We start from the raw sequence: 16,443 nt of genomic DNA on the forward strand, positions 1-16,443 counted from the left end.
ATAGATCAGTCAGTTCTTTAGATGGCAAAGTGGTGATATTCTGATTCTGTCTTCTTTTGTTAGCTAGAATTCTACCTTATATAATAAAAGGCTAATACGCAAATCGGTTGAAAGGACAGGTCGCTCTGACGTGCACTGACCACCAGAGGGCATACACTCAACGCAGGAGCTGCCCCCTGGTAGTCAGTTGACTAGTGCAGCAGTGGTGGCAGGAGCCTCTTCTGCTTTTGGGGCAGCGCTAAGGGGAGCGTCAGTCAGACATCCTCTGAGGGCTCCCGGCCTGAGAGAGGGCGCAGGCCGGGCTGAGGGACCCTCCAAGTGCATGAATCTTGTGCATTGGCTTCTAGTAATTCTATAAAGGAAAATGTTTCATCTACTGTTTGCTTAGTGGTGTGGAAAAGGTTTGGGATAAATATTGGATTCATCCCCTTTAAAGTTAATCTTTTGGATGCTAAATTGGACGTCTTTTCAGTGTTTAGAGCAGTGTTTTTCAACCTTTTTTGGGCAAAGGCACACTTGTTTCATGAAAAAAATCACGAGGCACACCACCATTAGAAAATGTTAAAAAATTTAACTCTGTGCCTATATTGACTATATATAAAGTAATTCTCTTGAATAGGAATCAAATAAACACAAAGAAAGTATTTTATAATTACTTTATTATGAAATATTAAGTAAACAAAATAGTGAAAAATTATAAAATTCTTGTCTTGTCTGCACCTACGGCACACCAGGCAACATAGTGTGCCGCGGAACAGCGGTTGAAAAACGCTGGTTTAGAGCTATTATAGCAAACATATCTGTGTGTATGTGTATTTCCCCACAAATTAAAAAACTCATCATGGATTCACATTAATGTTTTCTTTTTCTTTCTTTTTTAATTCTCACCTAAGGATATTTTTCCATTAATTTTTAGAGAGAATTGAAGAGAGAGGGAAAGACAGAGAGAAATATCGATGTGAGAGAAACACCTCCTGCACGTGCCTCACCAGGGCAGGGTTGGAGAGGAGCCTGCAACCACAGTATGTGACTGGAATCAAACCCAGGACCCTTTGGTATGCAGGCCGGTGCTCTATCCACTGAGCCAAACCGACTCACAGGTCAACTCTCCACCACTGAGCCACGCCAGCCAGGCATAGCCCCATTATTTGTACTAGCCCCAAACTCACAACCACCTAAATATCCAATTAAATAGTAGTAGTTAAGTTGGGGAGGTGCGGTTGTGATTGGGAAGAGACCTGCCAAGGGTTTCTAGACTGCTGGTGACATCAAACTGCGTATATATATAATATATATATATATATATATTTTTTATTCATCTCCATATAATGTGTGCTGTATTTCACAACAAAAAAATATTGAAAGAATTGGTGGATTTGAAAAAGAATCAAAGTGAAACTTCTAGACATGAAAAAAAGTAGATACTGAAATGAAAATCCAGTAGGTTCTCCTCTTCCTCTTCTTTTTCCCTTCCTACACAATTCAATCCAGAAGCCATGGTGTGTGGCACATGGCAAGGGTGGCTGACGTCTGTGCAGGGCTGAGGCGGAGCTGGGGGAGAAGGGGCTTTTGAGGACTACATGAGGATAGGTACACGAAGCACTGAAGTACCTGGAACCTGCTACGTGCTCAACACTTGATAGTTATTGTCCTTATAGTTGTTACAAAGGAAACATCGAGAGATGGCATCCCAGCCCCCTCGGTGCCCCGTGTCACATCCTCTGGGCCTCACCTCTGACTCCAGCTGCATCTGCGACTTCACTCACTTTGTGTTGACAGTTTCATGCTTCAAGTGTACAACACATACCACTCACTTTCTGCCCTGGGGCTTGCCCGTGTCCTGGGTGAGACACTGCTGGGAGACTGCTTGGAATGCCCACAGGCATAGCCCAGAAGTCGGGCTGGGGTGTGGGGGGCGGTTCCTCACCTCCTGGACACATGATTCTCACAATTTCCTCAAGTGGACAGTTCTGAGAGGCACCTTTCTCATTCCTCAGCAGGTCCCATGGGATCCAGCCCCAGTGGCCCACAGCAGTGCTCAACACAGCAATACAGCCTTGGACTGGCTTTTTCTCCAGTGCCTCATGCCTGTTTCCTCACAAATAAATTATTTGCCTGAAAGATCTTTTTAAAAAAATATTTTTATTGATTTTTAGCGATCAAGGAAGGGAGAAGAAACATTGATAGGAGAGGGAAACGTCGATTAGCTGCCTCCTGCACACCCCCTATCAAGGATCGAACCCGCAACCTGGGTGCCTGACTGGGAATTGAACCAGCAATCTCTTAATCTTTGGGACAATGCTTAACCAACTGAGCAACACTGGCCAGGGCTTGCCCAGAAGATCTTATCTCAGGCTCTGCTTTCAGGGCTAGCCCAGGATAAGATGGGGTATTAGAAGGTTCTAGAAAGCAGCCCTGAGAAAGGGAATTACTTCCTGGATGGAAGTAAAGGGAGTGGTGATTACCCTTACACACTAGAGCTTCACACTTAGTCAGACTTTCCACTGCAGAGGCAGTGAGCACTAGGTTAAGCAATAGTTCTAGCACTTGGAAGACACAGGGCAATGGTAATTATATGGATGGTGGTGTTGGTTGGCTTTACTAACCACTTCAGAAGCTTTGCAAGGAGAAAATGAGAAGCTATGGATAGTTTGAGGGTAAGTTGTGCAACTCAGCAGCATTCTGCACTTCAAGACCTTGGGAGGTCTAAATAGGACCAAATCTAATGACCAGAATGGTCACTCATTTGCTAGCTCCTCCCTACTCTTTTTTTAAAAATAATTATTGTCTAAAGTTTTACATATGTCTCCTTTTTCCCCCAATTGACACCCCCACCCCCCACCCCAGCCATTCCCATCCTGGCAAGTCCCCACCACCCCAGTGTTTGTGTCCATTGGTTATGCCAATATGCAGGCATACAAGTCCTTTGGCTGCTCTCTACCCTCCCCCCACACCTCCCTGCAATATGTCTCTGGATCTATTTTTGTTCATCAAATTATGTTGGTCATTATATCCCACATATGAGAGATCATGTGATATTTATCTTTCTCCGACTGGCTTATTTCACTGTTGCAAATGGTAAAAGTTCCTTCTTTTTTTATAGTGGCGTAGTATTCCATTGTGTAGATGTAGCCCTTCCCTACCCTTTGTGTTGGCTTCTTTTCCTTCCCTGTTTCACTCTCCCTGGACTCTCCTGCTCCCTGGGATCACCTCCCATATAAACAACTTGCACCCAAGTCTTGTCTCAGGTCTGCTTCAGCAAGGAGCTCAGGTTAAGAAGTGAAGAAGCCTGAATTAACTCTCATAGGTGCTCCATGACATAGGTGTTGTTTTTCTCTCATTTGTCCCCTGTAGTGGGCTGAATAGACTCCCCCCAAAAAACATAGTCCAAGTCCTAACTCCTGGAGCCTGTGAATGTCACCTTATTTGGAAAAAGAGTGTTTGCAGATGAAATTAGGTTAAGGATTTTAAAATGAGGTCATTCTGGATTATCCAGGCGGTTCCTAAATTTATTTTTTTAAATATATTTTTATTGATTTTTTACAGAGAGGAAGGGAGAGAGCGAGAGAGCTAGAAGTGTCTATGAGAGAGAAACATCAACCAGCTGCCTCCTGCACACCCCTACCGGGGATGTGCCCGCAACCAAGGTACATGCCCCTGACTGGAATCGAACCTGGGACCTTTCAGTCCGCAGATCGATGCTCTACCACTGAGCCAAAACGGTTTCGGCCAGTTCCTAAATCTTGTGACCAGTTTTCCTATAAGAGAATGTCAGAGGAAGGGGAGGCCACATGAAGACAGAGGTAGAGATTGGAGTGATGCTGCTGCGAACCAAGAACCACCGGAAACGGAGGGGCAGGCAGGATTCTCCCATAGTGCCTTTGGAGGGTGTGTGGGCCTGTGGACACCTTGGTTTTGGATTTCTAGCCTCCAGAACTGTGAGAAAAAATTTTCTGTTTTAATTCACCAGATAATGATAATTTGTTACCACAGTCCTAGGAAAGTAATCCATTCTCTCTTCTCCACCAACTCAACTCTGTGCTGTTCTCTCCACAGAACACTGATCGGATATGCAACACTTATTAGTCATGCCTTTGACATTAGCTCAGTCTTGAGGACTGAGAAAATCACTGAAAAATAAATATAAATATTTTTGCAGCCCAGCTGGGTGTAGCTCAGGGGTTGAGCCTTAACCCAAGAACCAAGAAGTCACTGGTTCGATTAGTCAGGGCATATGCCCGGATGGGGGCTCAATCCCCAGTAGGGAGCAGGCAGGAGGCAGCTAATAAATGATTCTCTCTCATCATTGATGTTTCTCTCTCTCTCTTTGAAATAAATTAAAAAATAATAAATATCAATAAATAAATTATTATTTTTGCAGCCTCTGAAGATTTGAGAACAGATTTCAATGGCAATGAGTAACAAGCGCGTACTTGTTGAGTAATCTGGCCTGCCTCTCACTGTTTTCTTTAGACACCTTTTCAAGGTCACCGTTTTTTTGTTTTAGAATTTAGACCTTTGTGTTTTTGCTTTGAACCTTTATTGAGCACATGGCCAGGGAAACCAGAAAGATGGCCATAATGTTTTCAGGATGCATTTATGAAAAGCACAGTGGCCTAACAGTTAAGTGACGTGAAAATGGGGAGAACAGTTCATGCCTAAAATAGCAAAAGCATTTAAGAACTGTCACCAGTCAGGATCCCACCTGACAAAGCTGTGGTCTGATGACAGGATTGGCAGTGCCTGAATGTGCCAAAGGGAGAGCGTTTAATCACAAAAATCAGTGATTCACTGTAGGTAACCACGAGAGACTTGTGTGTGTGTGTCCATGGGGCATGCCTATATGCATACAGGGTCCTTGGTTGATTACCTCCCATCCACTTCCCTCCCCCACTTTCCCTCCGAGATTCCGCACTCTGTTCCAGGCTTGGAGCCTCTGGATCCACTCCATTCCTCAGTTTATTTTGTTACTGAAATGCCACTTATGAGTGAAATCATGGGATACTTATCTTTCTCTGACTGACTTATTTCACTTAGCATAATACTCCAGGAGAGACATTTAAAAAAAAAATGATTTCAGGGGATCCAAGATGGCTGCGCCCAGGTGAACACCTAGCCGCAGCCGCACACAACAATTTCAATAAAATACAACTAAAATATAAAACGGACATTGCCCAGAACTACAGGAAGGTTGACTGACTGGAAATTCTACAGTGAGAAGCAAGGAGAAAACCAGAAGGAGGCGGGGAGGAGCTGGAAAAGCCCAAGGTACGGAGACGCAGCGCGTGGAGAGGACAGAGTCGGAGAGGAGGGAGGCAGAGTGCCTGGCGGGCGTTCCCTAGCGGAAAGGAGATAAAACTCCGACTGTGCTGGGCCCCCGACTGCTCTGAACCCCAGTTTTAGGCCAGACCCCGGGGACTCAGGCTCAGCCATAGGGAGCTGGGCTGTAAGGCGGAACCCCGGGGAGAGGCGAAAGGAGGTCCCGGAGGCGCTCACACTGTGCGCAGAGAAGGGACGGTCGGCTGTGCCGCGGGATTGCCCTGACGGGAAGGAGACTGGGGCTCCAGACTGCTCCGAACGCCACCTCCAACTCCACTTCCAACTGAACTGAACCCCAACACCGGGCTCATTGGGGGAGAGCATAGACTGTTTGGCAGCAGGCGAAAATCGAGGGCACCTTTCTCTCAGAGGCACCGGCAGCGAGCACAGAAGGACCCGCATAGGGCGGGGCTGACGGAAGCCAAAGCTGCAGGCTCCACCCTGAAACCCCGTCCCATCTGTAACTGCGAAATGCGACAACAAAATAGATCACAAACGAAAGAAATGGAGGACAAAAAGCGTCTGGATATAGAGTTCAAATCTACGCTTATAAGGTTTTTCAAGAATTTCCTAGAAAAAATGGATAAGACCTATGAGGACATGAAAAGAGATCAACTAGAATTAATAAGGAGTCAACAAGAAATAAAGAATATATTGTCTGAAATAAAAAATATTTTACAGAGTCCTAAAAACAGAAGGGAAGATCACAAGAATCAAGTCAAAGATTTGGAACATAAAGAGCCAGAAGACACTCCTCCACAGAAGCTAGAAGGCAAGAGAATCCAGAAAATTGAAGATAATGTAAGAAACCTCTGGGACAACTTCAAGCGAACCAACATCAGAATTATGGGGGTCCCAGAAGATGAGAGAGAGCAAGATATCGAAAACATACTGAAAGAAATAGTGACAGAAAACTTCCCCCACCTGGGCAAAGAATTAGACTTGCAAGTCCAGGAAGCGCACAGAACTCCAAACAAAAGGAATCCAAAGAGGACCACACCGAGACACATCATTATTAAAATTCCAAGAGCAAAAGACAAAGAGAGAATATTAAAAGAAGCAAGAGCAAAGAAGGTAGTAACCTATAAAGGAGCACCTATACGATTGTCAGCTGATTTCTCAACAGAAACCATGCAGGCCAGAAGGGAATGGCAAGAAATATTCAAGGTGATGAATAGCAAGAACCTACAGCCAAAAATAATCTACCCTGCAAAGCTATCACTCAGAATCGAAGGCCAGATAAAGAGCTTCACTAATAAAAAAAAGCTAAAGGAGTTCATCACCACCAAACCAGAATTATATGAATTGCTGAAGGGGGTTCTTTCAGAAGAGAAAGTAAACAAAGATAAAAATTATGAACAACAAATACGTAACTATCAACAAGTGAATCTAAAAAACAAGGAAATTTAAAAAATCTGATGAACAATATTAACTGTTGAATATAATAGAATCAGAGGTATGGAAGGGGAGTGAACTGACGATTCTTGGGGAAAAGGGGAGAGGGGGGCGTGGGAAGAGACTGAACATAAACTGTGCACCTATGGATGAGGACAATGGGGAGAGGGGAAAGGGCAGAGGGTGGGGTGGGAACCTGGTGGAGGAGAGCAATGGTGGGGGGGTGGGGAAGGAACATTTGTAATAATATGAACAATAAAAACTTATTAAAAAAAAAAATGATTTCAGAGAGGAAAGGAGAGGGAGAGATAGAAACATCAATGAGAGAGAATCTTGATTGGCTGGCTGTCTCCTGTATGCCCCCCTACTGGGGATCGAACCCACAACCCCGTCGTGTGCCCTGACTGGAATCAGACTGTGACCTCCTGGTTCATAGGTGGATGCTCATTTGCTAAGCCACACCAGCTGGGCAGGAGAGATATTTTAGTGTCAGTCAAGCCCAGCCTTAACTGACTCAGTGGTTGAGCCTTAACCCAAGAACCAAGAGGTCTTGGGTTAAGGCTCAACAATGTTAAGGCTCAAAACCAACAGTGTGGCTTTGTGGTTGAACATCAACCTATTTACCAGAGGTCATGGTTCAATTTCTGGTCAGGGCAAATGCCTGGGTTGTGGGTTCAATCTCCAGCTGATCCACGATTCTCTCTCATCATTGATGTTTCTATATCTCTTTCCCTCTCCCTTCCTCTCTGAAATCAATACAAACATATTTAAAATGTCAAATCAAGTGTGCCTTTTCTTCATGTAAATCAGCTTTGTAAAAATTATCTTACCTTGAGATGTAGTTTGTATCTTTAAATTTCATAAGCTGAGTTCAGCATAGACACATCTAGTTTTATCATCATTTTGCACTTCTGAAATATAAAAGAAGAAATAATTTAGTAAAATTAGAATATATAGCCATAGAGTCGCTTAACATTTTTTATTTTAGTAGCAGGGTGAACTGACAAACAACTATTAACTTTTCTCCTGGACTATATCAAGTAATTTATTATTTAAAAATAAAATTATTTTTCAATTACACTTTACATTCAATATTATTTTGTACTAGGTTCAGGTATATAGCACAGTGGTTAGATAATCATATACTTTACATCATGTTCTCCCGATATTTCTAGTAGCCACCTGACACCGGACGTAGTTATTATAATATTACTGTCTATATGCTCTATGCTGTACTTTACATCCCATGACTGTTTTGTAACTACCAATTTGTACTTCTTAATTTCTTCACCTGTTTCAAGTAATTTATTATTGAAAATGGCTTAGAAATGCTCCTGCATCCTCCTCTCGATGTTTTATGTGATACTCCCCCTGTCCCACTGTTCCCTCTTCCCTGTTAGGAGCCGGGGTACTGGTTACTCTTGGTCTCCTGGGTGTGCGTGTTGTCCCCATCCACCCCATTTTTGGGCTCCTGAAGTCCTGGAATGTGGTGGTCTCACAGGGACCACTGTCTCATTCACCAGTATCTCTTATCCCAAACTATGGCTCACCTGGTATCACCTCCAGGAACATGGGGGTGGCATAATGTATCTCGTGAGAATGTTCAGTTTCTGGGCAAAAGACAAGAAACAGAATTATTGGGCCTATGAGCTGAACCCCTGGTCACTCAAGGGCAGTGGCTTAGCTGGCTGCCCTCGCAATGGCATGTAGCCTCTGGACTTTGCAGGGAGTGCTTACCCTCTTGGGCTGTGAAAACACACTGTCTTGGTGCCACGCCTGGCACTGACTCCTTATCTGTAAGATGGGAACGGCATAGATTGGGAGTTAGGGCTGTTTATGTTGGACAGGGCAAGTAAATTGCTTAGCACTGTGCCTGGAACTCGGCTGGCCCTCAGTCAGTGTGGACTGGATTTGTTCTTGTTGGCCAAGGCTGTGGGTCTGTTGACCATAACTCCGTGTGTGATGGCTGCTTTAAGAGGTGATCATAGCCCAGTCAGTGTGGCTCAATAGGTTGAGCATTGTCCCATGCACCAAGAGGTCACCAGTTTAATTCCCAGTCAGGGTACATGCCCGGTTCGGGGCTTGATTCCCAGTAGAGGGCCTGCAGGAGGCAGCAAATCAGTGTTTCTATCTCTCTCCCTCTCCCTTAAATCAATTAAAAAAAAATTTAAAAAAAGGTGCCTAACTGGCATGGCTCAGTGGTTGAGCACTGAGCTGTGAAACAAGGGATAACGGTTAGATTCCTGGTTGGGGCATGTGCCTGGTTTATGGGCTCAATCCCCAGTGCAGGGCGTGCAGAAGGCAGCCAATCAATGATTCTTTCTCATCTTTGATGTTTCTATCTATCTCTCTCCCTCCCCTTCTGAAATCAATAAAAAATATTTTTTAAGTGATCATAAAGGGATTTGGGGCACAGTGAAGATCATTCCAAACTGATATTAAAAAATTTCCAAGGTCTGTTGTTTAGTGAAAAAAAATCAAGATGTAGAATAACTTCTCTGTGACACACTGCTATTTCTGCCCTGTGTTTAGAAGTCAGCACACACATAGACTATCTGTAGAAAGATTTAAAAAACTGATTGTTGTCTCTGGAAAGTAGGACTGGGCATCAGGGGTGGGAAGGAAACATTGTACCTGTGTGTCTGTATGACCTTTAAAAAATAAGATGAAAACCAACCAACCAAACGAATGAAAATACCCAAAAAAGTTATCTTACCTGCTTGATCTTCATGGACATTGGCATATATTCCAACTTCTGTGGGTGTATTTCCATAGTCTCTGGGTGCTTTATTTCTCATAGCTTTTCCTGTGTAAATTATGCAAAATTAATTGAATTAAACCAATTCAGCCACATTTTTCTGATCTCCTCTGCCAAGGAGCAGAATTCCCCAAAGTTCTGAAACAAACAATGAGCTGCTCCAATGGCCTTGTTGTCTATTGAAGGAAAACTGTGGTCCTAGTAAGAGTCTATACTAGCAGGCGTCTTCAAACTACGGCCCGCGGGCCACATGCGGCCCGCAGAGGAGTCTGATCTGGCCCGCCAGGTTTTTTGGGCAGTGAGCGCCTGTGCTAAGAAGAGCCCCACGCTTGGTTTAATGCTCCATGCTGTCACTGGCTTGAAATTCTTAATACTTTTCACTTTTTAAAATTACTTTTTAAAAATATATGTATTTTTATATATTTTTAAAAAGTAATTAATTAAGAGGTAAACGGGTGGGGTCCCCGCAGTCCGCCCGGAGGATTCAACCTGGTGGCGTCACATGAAACCGTTAAGAGATAAAAATATATGTATTTTTATTGATTTCAGAGAGAGAGAGAGAGAGAGAAACATCAATGATGACAGAGAATCATTAATTGGCTGCCTCCTGCACACCCTCTATTGGGGATCAAATCTCAACCCAGTCATATGTCCTGACCGGGAATCGAACCATGATCTTCTGGTTCATAGGTCGACAGTTAACCACCAAGGGAAAATTACTTTTTAAATTGTGGTAAAATATACATGACCATAAAATGTACCATCTTAATCAGGTTAAGTATACAGTTCAGGGGCACTGAGTATTCTCATTGTTGTGCAACCATCACCACCATCCATCCCCAGCACTGTTCTCATCTTGTAAAACGAAACTCTGCCCCCTCAAACACTAGCTCACAGTCACCTCTCCCTCCCCCTAGCCCCGGGCCCCTACCATTCTGCTTGTCTACTCTAGGGAGGACCTCATACAAGTGGGATCCTAGAGCAGTGTTTTTCAACCTTTTTTGGGCAAAGGCACACTTGTTTCATGAAAAAAATCACGAGGCACACCACCATTAGAAAATGTTAAAAAAATTTAACTCTGTGCCTATATTGACTATATATAAAGTAATTCTCTTGAATAGGAATCAAATAAACACAAAGAAAGTATTTTATAATTACTTTATTATGAAATATTAAGTAAACAAAATAGTGAAAAATTATAAAATTCTTGTCTTGTCTGCACCTACGGCACACCAGGCAACATCTCGCGGCACACTAGTGTGCCGCGGAACAGCGGTTGAAAAACGCTGTCCTAGAGAATCTGTCCTTTTGTAACTAGCTCATGTCAGTTACCTAATGTCCTCAAGGCCCATCCATGTTGTGCTCTTGGGTTATTCCACCTTTGGGCTATGAATAGTGTGCTAGGTTAGGGTTTAGGGTTAGGGTTAGGGTTAGGGTTAGGGTTAGGGGTAGGGGTTAGGGTTAGGGTTAGGGCCCACACCGTTGAGCAATCTAGATAAGAAAAGCTCTTATCAACAACAACAGCAAATCTGTGCCATTTACCTTCCCCTTTCTCAGCTTTTTCTTCTCTTTATATTTCTTCACATCCATTTCTGATTCCCCTTTCCCTTCCTCCTCACCTCCCCTTCAGTCTGTCTCCAAAACCCATGGGAAACAATGGAAAAGCTTCAATAGAACTTACTGGCTTTGTACTTCTGTCGAATCCAAAATGCCAGAAGTAGGATTACAATTAGCATCAGCAGTGGAAGCAGTAGCTGCAGGCAGAGTGGACAGCCGTCTCCACCTGGAGGAAGATGGCATTCACCGGTCAGTGCACAGCTTTCTTTCCTAATGACGGTGGACTGTGAATTGTTTGGAAAAAGTGATCGTTTCCATGGTAACCAATGTATTGTGCACCCTCTCCCTGCACTGCTGTGGACATCTGCAATTCCCAGTGAAGTTCTTAAAGTCACAACCAAGTTGCATCTTCCACAGGGGTCACACAAGGAGACAACACAGCATTTAACAGACCAGAATGTGGCTACAATAAGCTTCCGAATGGCCTGGCCATTTATTGGACAAAGCCCTTAGTCATGTTGGCATAATTTATGGCACCCAAACGGCTACCATTTATTATTAGCTGCACGTCAGACACTGTGTTAAGCACTTCACATGCATTGCCTTATTTGTCTTATTAGTGTCACTCCCGTTTTACATATGAGTAGAATAAGGCTCAGAAAGGGTTAAGTGATTTTCTTAAGGTCACACATCTAGTAGGCGGGAAGGCTATGATTTGTGGGCAAAAGCCTGATCCTGGGGTCTGACTCCCACAGGCTGCCTCGCTCTTTAGGACTTAAAGCTAGGGTGTGGGCTCTTCTGAGGATGAGGCCGGGTGGAGTGCTACTGCCAAGTGTGCCTATTGCCTTTGCTAACCTACCTTTTGGCCAGGTTTGAAACTAGAATTCGCAGGCTTTTTGGAGTTCTGTACTGGAACATGGGGCAGCATAGGTGAGAGCCAGCCCCAGTTCCAGCCTGACCCCCCTTTCCACCCAGGCTCTGACCTGCACCCTGAGGGGCCTTGCATGCATGTGGACCCTAGCCTGCATGTCCAAATGCCATTTACACCCCCCACAAACAGCTCCCTTAGCTTGGGTTCAGGAATCCGCACTGTGGTCCACCCTTGGGAGGATGAACTGGGAAAGAGACTTGCCCGGGCCCCGTGGGTGGGTTCTGATCTGATTGGGTAGGGAATTTGGACACAGGTACCAAGAGTGTGGTGTAAAAAAGTGGGGATACAGGGTCCAGGTGGGCATATTCCCATGGCCCCCTGGACTCCTCAGCCTGTGGGAATGTGCATGGCCAAGATACACCAGAGCAGTACCCTCCAAAACCCAGGAAAGGGACAGGGGCCCCTCTTGCCCCAAGAGTCACCCTGAAAGTCTAGACTCACCAACTGTTAGCAGTGGGGCAATAAACAGCCAAGTAGGCATTAGAAGTCACCGAAAAAGCAAAAGAGACCTGGCGGCTCCAAGAGAGATGCAGATTCTAGTGTGATTGCTCAGAACCCAGAAAGTGGAAGGTCGAGGCAGGAAGCAGGGTCCAGTCAGAAAGTCTCATTGCAAAGTCTCTTCCTGCCACAGTGTCTAGGCTTTTCTATGACTTTTTGTTTTGTTTTGTTTTGTTTTTATGGCAGAAAGCAATCCCATCAGTTTGTATGGACCCTACCAAAGGAAAAGCACTTGGAAGCAGGTGGCCAAAGTGGGAAGTGAACTGGCAGGAGAAGTTTCTGGAAGCAAATCCAGACCCTGTTGAAAGAGCTCAGGTAGTCCTTACTTGTTGAAGGCACAGTGGCGGGATGACTGCGTCTTGCATAGTCAGGCAGGCTGTTTTTAGCTTCACAACTATACTCTTCCCCTTCTCTGGTGTTGCTCTTGGTTAAATCAAATTCAGCAGGCTCCCTTACGTGCTTGGAAATAACTGGTGACAGGGCGATGCCCTTTTTAAAGAAAGTATAATTGATGGGCAGAGAACCGTTGAAGGAGATGCAGCTTAGTGTTATATAAAGGTTTGGCTGTTTTTGAATGACAATTTTCAGCACTGGAGTGGTCACTGGGTCTAGAAAAATGAAAGCGCATGTTACAGGGATACAGATTGGGTTCACTCACCCAGTCCATAAATGTGGATCAAAACCCTACTCTATTCCCCGATGTGGTCCCAGAGATGATGGACACCCTTCCTGAGAAGTCAAGAAGATTGCAACCATTGGGAAAGGCCAGTGACCGCCCTATCATTAGATTGTTAAAACGGCTATAATCTAAAAAGCTAAGAACCACTGACCTAGAGCAGAGGTGTCCAATAGAACATTCTGTAATGATAGAAATGTTCTGTGTCTGTGGTGTCTAATATGGCAGCCACCTATGGCTACTGAACACCTGAAATGTGACTAAGGAGACTGAGGGACTATGTTTTTTTATCCCATCTAATTTTGATTAAATATTAAATTTAAATTGCCATGTGTGACTGATGGCTGCCATAATGGAGAATATAGATCTAGGGAACCGCTCCAAGGTTTTGCCAGTATCAGAGCATCTATGTTTAGAAGAATCCAGGCACACTGTACATGTATTACCTGGAAACCCTCTCTCCCGGGAGTTTATTATCAAGGTCACCTTTATAGAGGAGCCCATTAATGCCAGGTTGTGAGAGGCTTAGGGTGGGATATGGGAGAGAAATATATAGAATCAATAGGATGTGGTTGGGCAGGAAGAACATGGGCTGGTGGGTGGTCATTGCAAAGGGAAGAGGTGGGCAAAGCCTGGGGCTTTGGAGATCCTTTGCCACCAGGCCCAACATTGATTCTCAGACTTCTCGCTCTAATCTGCAGAGAAAGAAGTAATTTTTGCCTAGCTGATGGTCATCCTAGAGTAAAGCCTCTAGAAAAGATTTCAACAACTTTCCAAATCATTGATGTAAGACTTTTTGTCTTAGATAACCAGCCTATTATCATCTGAAATAGCCAAAAAGTCTTTGGGGAGAAAGTGAAGTGGAATTATCCTATATAGTAAAAGGCTAATATGCAAATTATCCCCTTGACTGGGAGTTTGATTGGGAGGCGGGGCCAACTGACCAACCCTCAGCCCCTCCCTCCCACCGGCCCCACCCAATTGCCCCAATTGGGGAGGGCCGGCTGGACCCCACCTGTGCACAAATTCATGCACACGGCTTCTAGTTAAGAATAAAGGTCTCAGTGACATACTTTTCAGGCTCTCAAGTGAGTGCTTGCAAGGGGAAGAGAGACCATTATAGAATAGAAGAGGGCCCTACACATCACAGGGCCCTGTGTAATGAGTGTTCTTCTTACCCACAATTGTGAAGTTGAACTCGGGACTGTAGGTTGTACAGTTGGAAAATACAGCTTTGCATTTGTAGGGCCCCAAATCACGGGCTTCTGAGATGCTTAGGTTAAAAATCACGGGTTTTCCTTTGCTCTCCTGGATGGTTCCTATGCAGTTCTTCTCCCGAAACAAGGTGATTTTTAGTGATTGGTTCTGGTGGGAACAACTTAGAGATACATTTTGACCCTTTACGACTATATTTGTTTCTGAGTACAAACTTGGAGACGTGCATTCTGGAAAACAACATAACATAAGAGAAAGTTCTTGTTAATGTCCCTTGATAATAATTGGCCACATTTTGTGAATCAAAGTGGTGGAGATAATGCTCTTGGCAAACTTTCCTAAGAGGGCGTTTCTTGCCTACACAGCCTGGCTGATCAGTGTGTGAGGAAGTCTCAGGGCCTACAGAGGCCCCACCCAATGAGAGATGGTGGCCTCGACAAGCCTTTTTGTGCTTGCTATCTCTCTGGCCAGTAAGAGCCTGAAGTGGACCCAATAAACATGGCTATGCTGACTTAGAAATATTAAAGTTCTAGGTTCTATAACCAACTTTTATGTCTGGTAGCTAGTTTTGTCCATTATTTATTTAAAATTTCTTATTTTGGAAAATAAGAACTTTCAAAATAATAGTAGAAGAGAGTACAATGATCTTCCATGGACCTATCACCCAGCTTCAATAACGATCAACTCATGGTCCATCCTACTTCATCTGCCTCCCACCCCTTTCCATTATTTTAAAGAAAATACCAGACCGCATGTTATTGCATCCATAAATTTCAGTATTGAGAAAGAGAAAAATAGCCCCTGACTGTTGGGGACTGGCCTGGCTAGGAACTGACCTGTCACTCACAGCTAAAAAACCAATACCAAGGCCACTCTATGACCATGATGGATCAAGACAAAAAAGAGACAACTCCATAACCATGTCTGGACATAGATCAGAATTACTAATATACCTAATTATATCATTATTTCCATTTTCTAATTGGATCCAATCCAGAGTAGAGACTGCTGCTTTGAATCTTCCTCCAAACCACCTAATACAGATCTAAATCTTATCATAAGACCTTTCTATCATCCTCCTACTGAGAGATCCCATGATTTTCTTGGTATACATTTTCTCCCCAAACCCAACTTTGTTCAACTACATGGGTATCCCTGGTGATCTTTGGCTGGAGGATATTGGTAGTTTGAATCGCTAAAAGATATGGACCCTTTTGTGAACATAACAATTACCGTTATCATGCCTAACAATTAACAATAATTTATCTCTCAGTCTCAGGAAAGATACTCCAACCCCCTCCCTAAAATCACTTCATTTTAAACAGCAGGTAATAGAAAAGACTTTACTCTGGTTATTCATCTAAAAGCATCGAAAAACTTATTCATGAAAGATCATGTTTAAAGCTGACCATCCACTGTTTTGGTGAAGACTGTTTTAGTACAAGAGAGAGAAGTAAATGAAACTTACTGTTTGTTTTTTTCATTGTCTCAGAATCCAGTTCTGCTTTTAGAGTCAAAAGAGAGAAAAGAAACCAAAAAAAACTTTTTTTCCACATCACAGTTTGGTTTTGAGATGCAAGCTTTAGATGTGACAGAAGAAAAATGCCTTTGTCTGTTCATATGGCTCCGCATTCTCTGGAGTGAAATTGGAGAAGAAGCCAAAGGAGGTGTGGTGGCACCATAGTGGTGAGTCACTTAGAGAACTTCTTTCTTTTAGACTAACTTATAGAGTTCACAGTTGCCTGCGTAAGCTTGGCATAATACGACTGGTTGGTTTGTTCAACACGTGTTAATGACTTCTTGTAAGAAGAGAGAGAGATGTGGGAAGTTGGGCCAACTCAGGTTGGAAGAGAAGTTGAACTGTGTGCTTGTGGGAGTTGGGGTTGGGGGGTGGGGGGAGAGGAATAAAAATATGACTGTTGTCTTTTGAAAACCCACCTGATCATCTCTCTTTGGATTTGGCCTATAACAAAAGGAACTTAATGGAAGTTTGCTTTAGCCTTGGGAAATAAATATTGAGTGTCTAGAGCAGACATACACAAGCAAGGCATCAGAAATGCCTGATTTTTCCGGGACTGGTTTGGCTCAATGGAT

The 16,443-nt window shown here is 43.8% G+C and overlaps 1 protein-coding gene across 2 annotated transcripts; it reads right to left on the bottom strand.

Annotated features, from left to right (window-relative positions):
• Positions 1-1,097: 1,097 nt before the first annotated feature.
• On the bottom strand, positions 1,098-16,161 carry MILR1 (mast cell immunoglobulin like receptor 1). 2 transcript variants are annotated; one of them, XM_036451523.2, is made up of 9 exons: positions 15,818-16,161; positions 14,313-14,579; positions 12,785-13,066; positions 11,154-11,255; positions 9,431-9,520; positions 8,452-8,508; positions 8,265-8,324; positions 7,545-7,625; positions 1,098-1,551 (listed from the first exon to the last, which is right to left on the bottom strand). In XM_036451523.2, the coding sequence occupies exons 1-8, from the start codon at positions 15,903-15,905 to the stop codon at positions 7,573-7,575; spliced, it is 999 nt and encodes a 332-aa protein (XP_036307416.1). In that variant the 5' UTR covers positions 15,906-16,161; the 3' UTR covers positions 1,098-1,551; positions 7,545-7,572. The 2 variants fall into 2 exon arrangements, with proteins under 2 accessions (XP_036307416.1, XP_036307415.1); XM_036451522.2 differs by lacking the exon at positions 1,098-1,551 and adding an exon at positions 3,743-3,936.
• Positions 16,162-16,443: the final 282 nt, after the last annotated feature.

The sequence above is a fragment of the Pipistrellus kuhlii genome, unplaced genomic scaffold (assembly GCF_014108245.1).
Source record: "Pipistrellus kuhlii isolate mPipKuh1 unplaced genomic scaffold, mPipKuh1.p scaffold_m20_p_22, whole genome shotgun sequence".
Taxonomy (NCBI): domain Eukaryota; kingdom Metazoa; phylum Chordata; class Mammalia; order Chiroptera; family Vespertilionidae; genus Pipistrellus; species Pipistrellus kuhlii.

Coding starts and splice junctions, on each gene's coding strand:
- MILR1 (XM_036451523.2), bottom strand. CDS start 15,905: ATGTGGAAAAAAAGTTTTTTTTGGTTTCTTTTCTCTCTTTTGACTCTA. Junction 14,580..15,817: donor GACAATGAAAAAAACAAACA/GTAAGTTTCATT, acceptor GTTGTTTTCCAG/AATGCACGTCTCCAAGTTTG. Junction 9,521..11,153: donor TCGACAGAAGTACAAAGCCA/GTAAGTTCTATT, acceptor TAATTTACACAG/GAAAAGCTATGAGAAATAAA.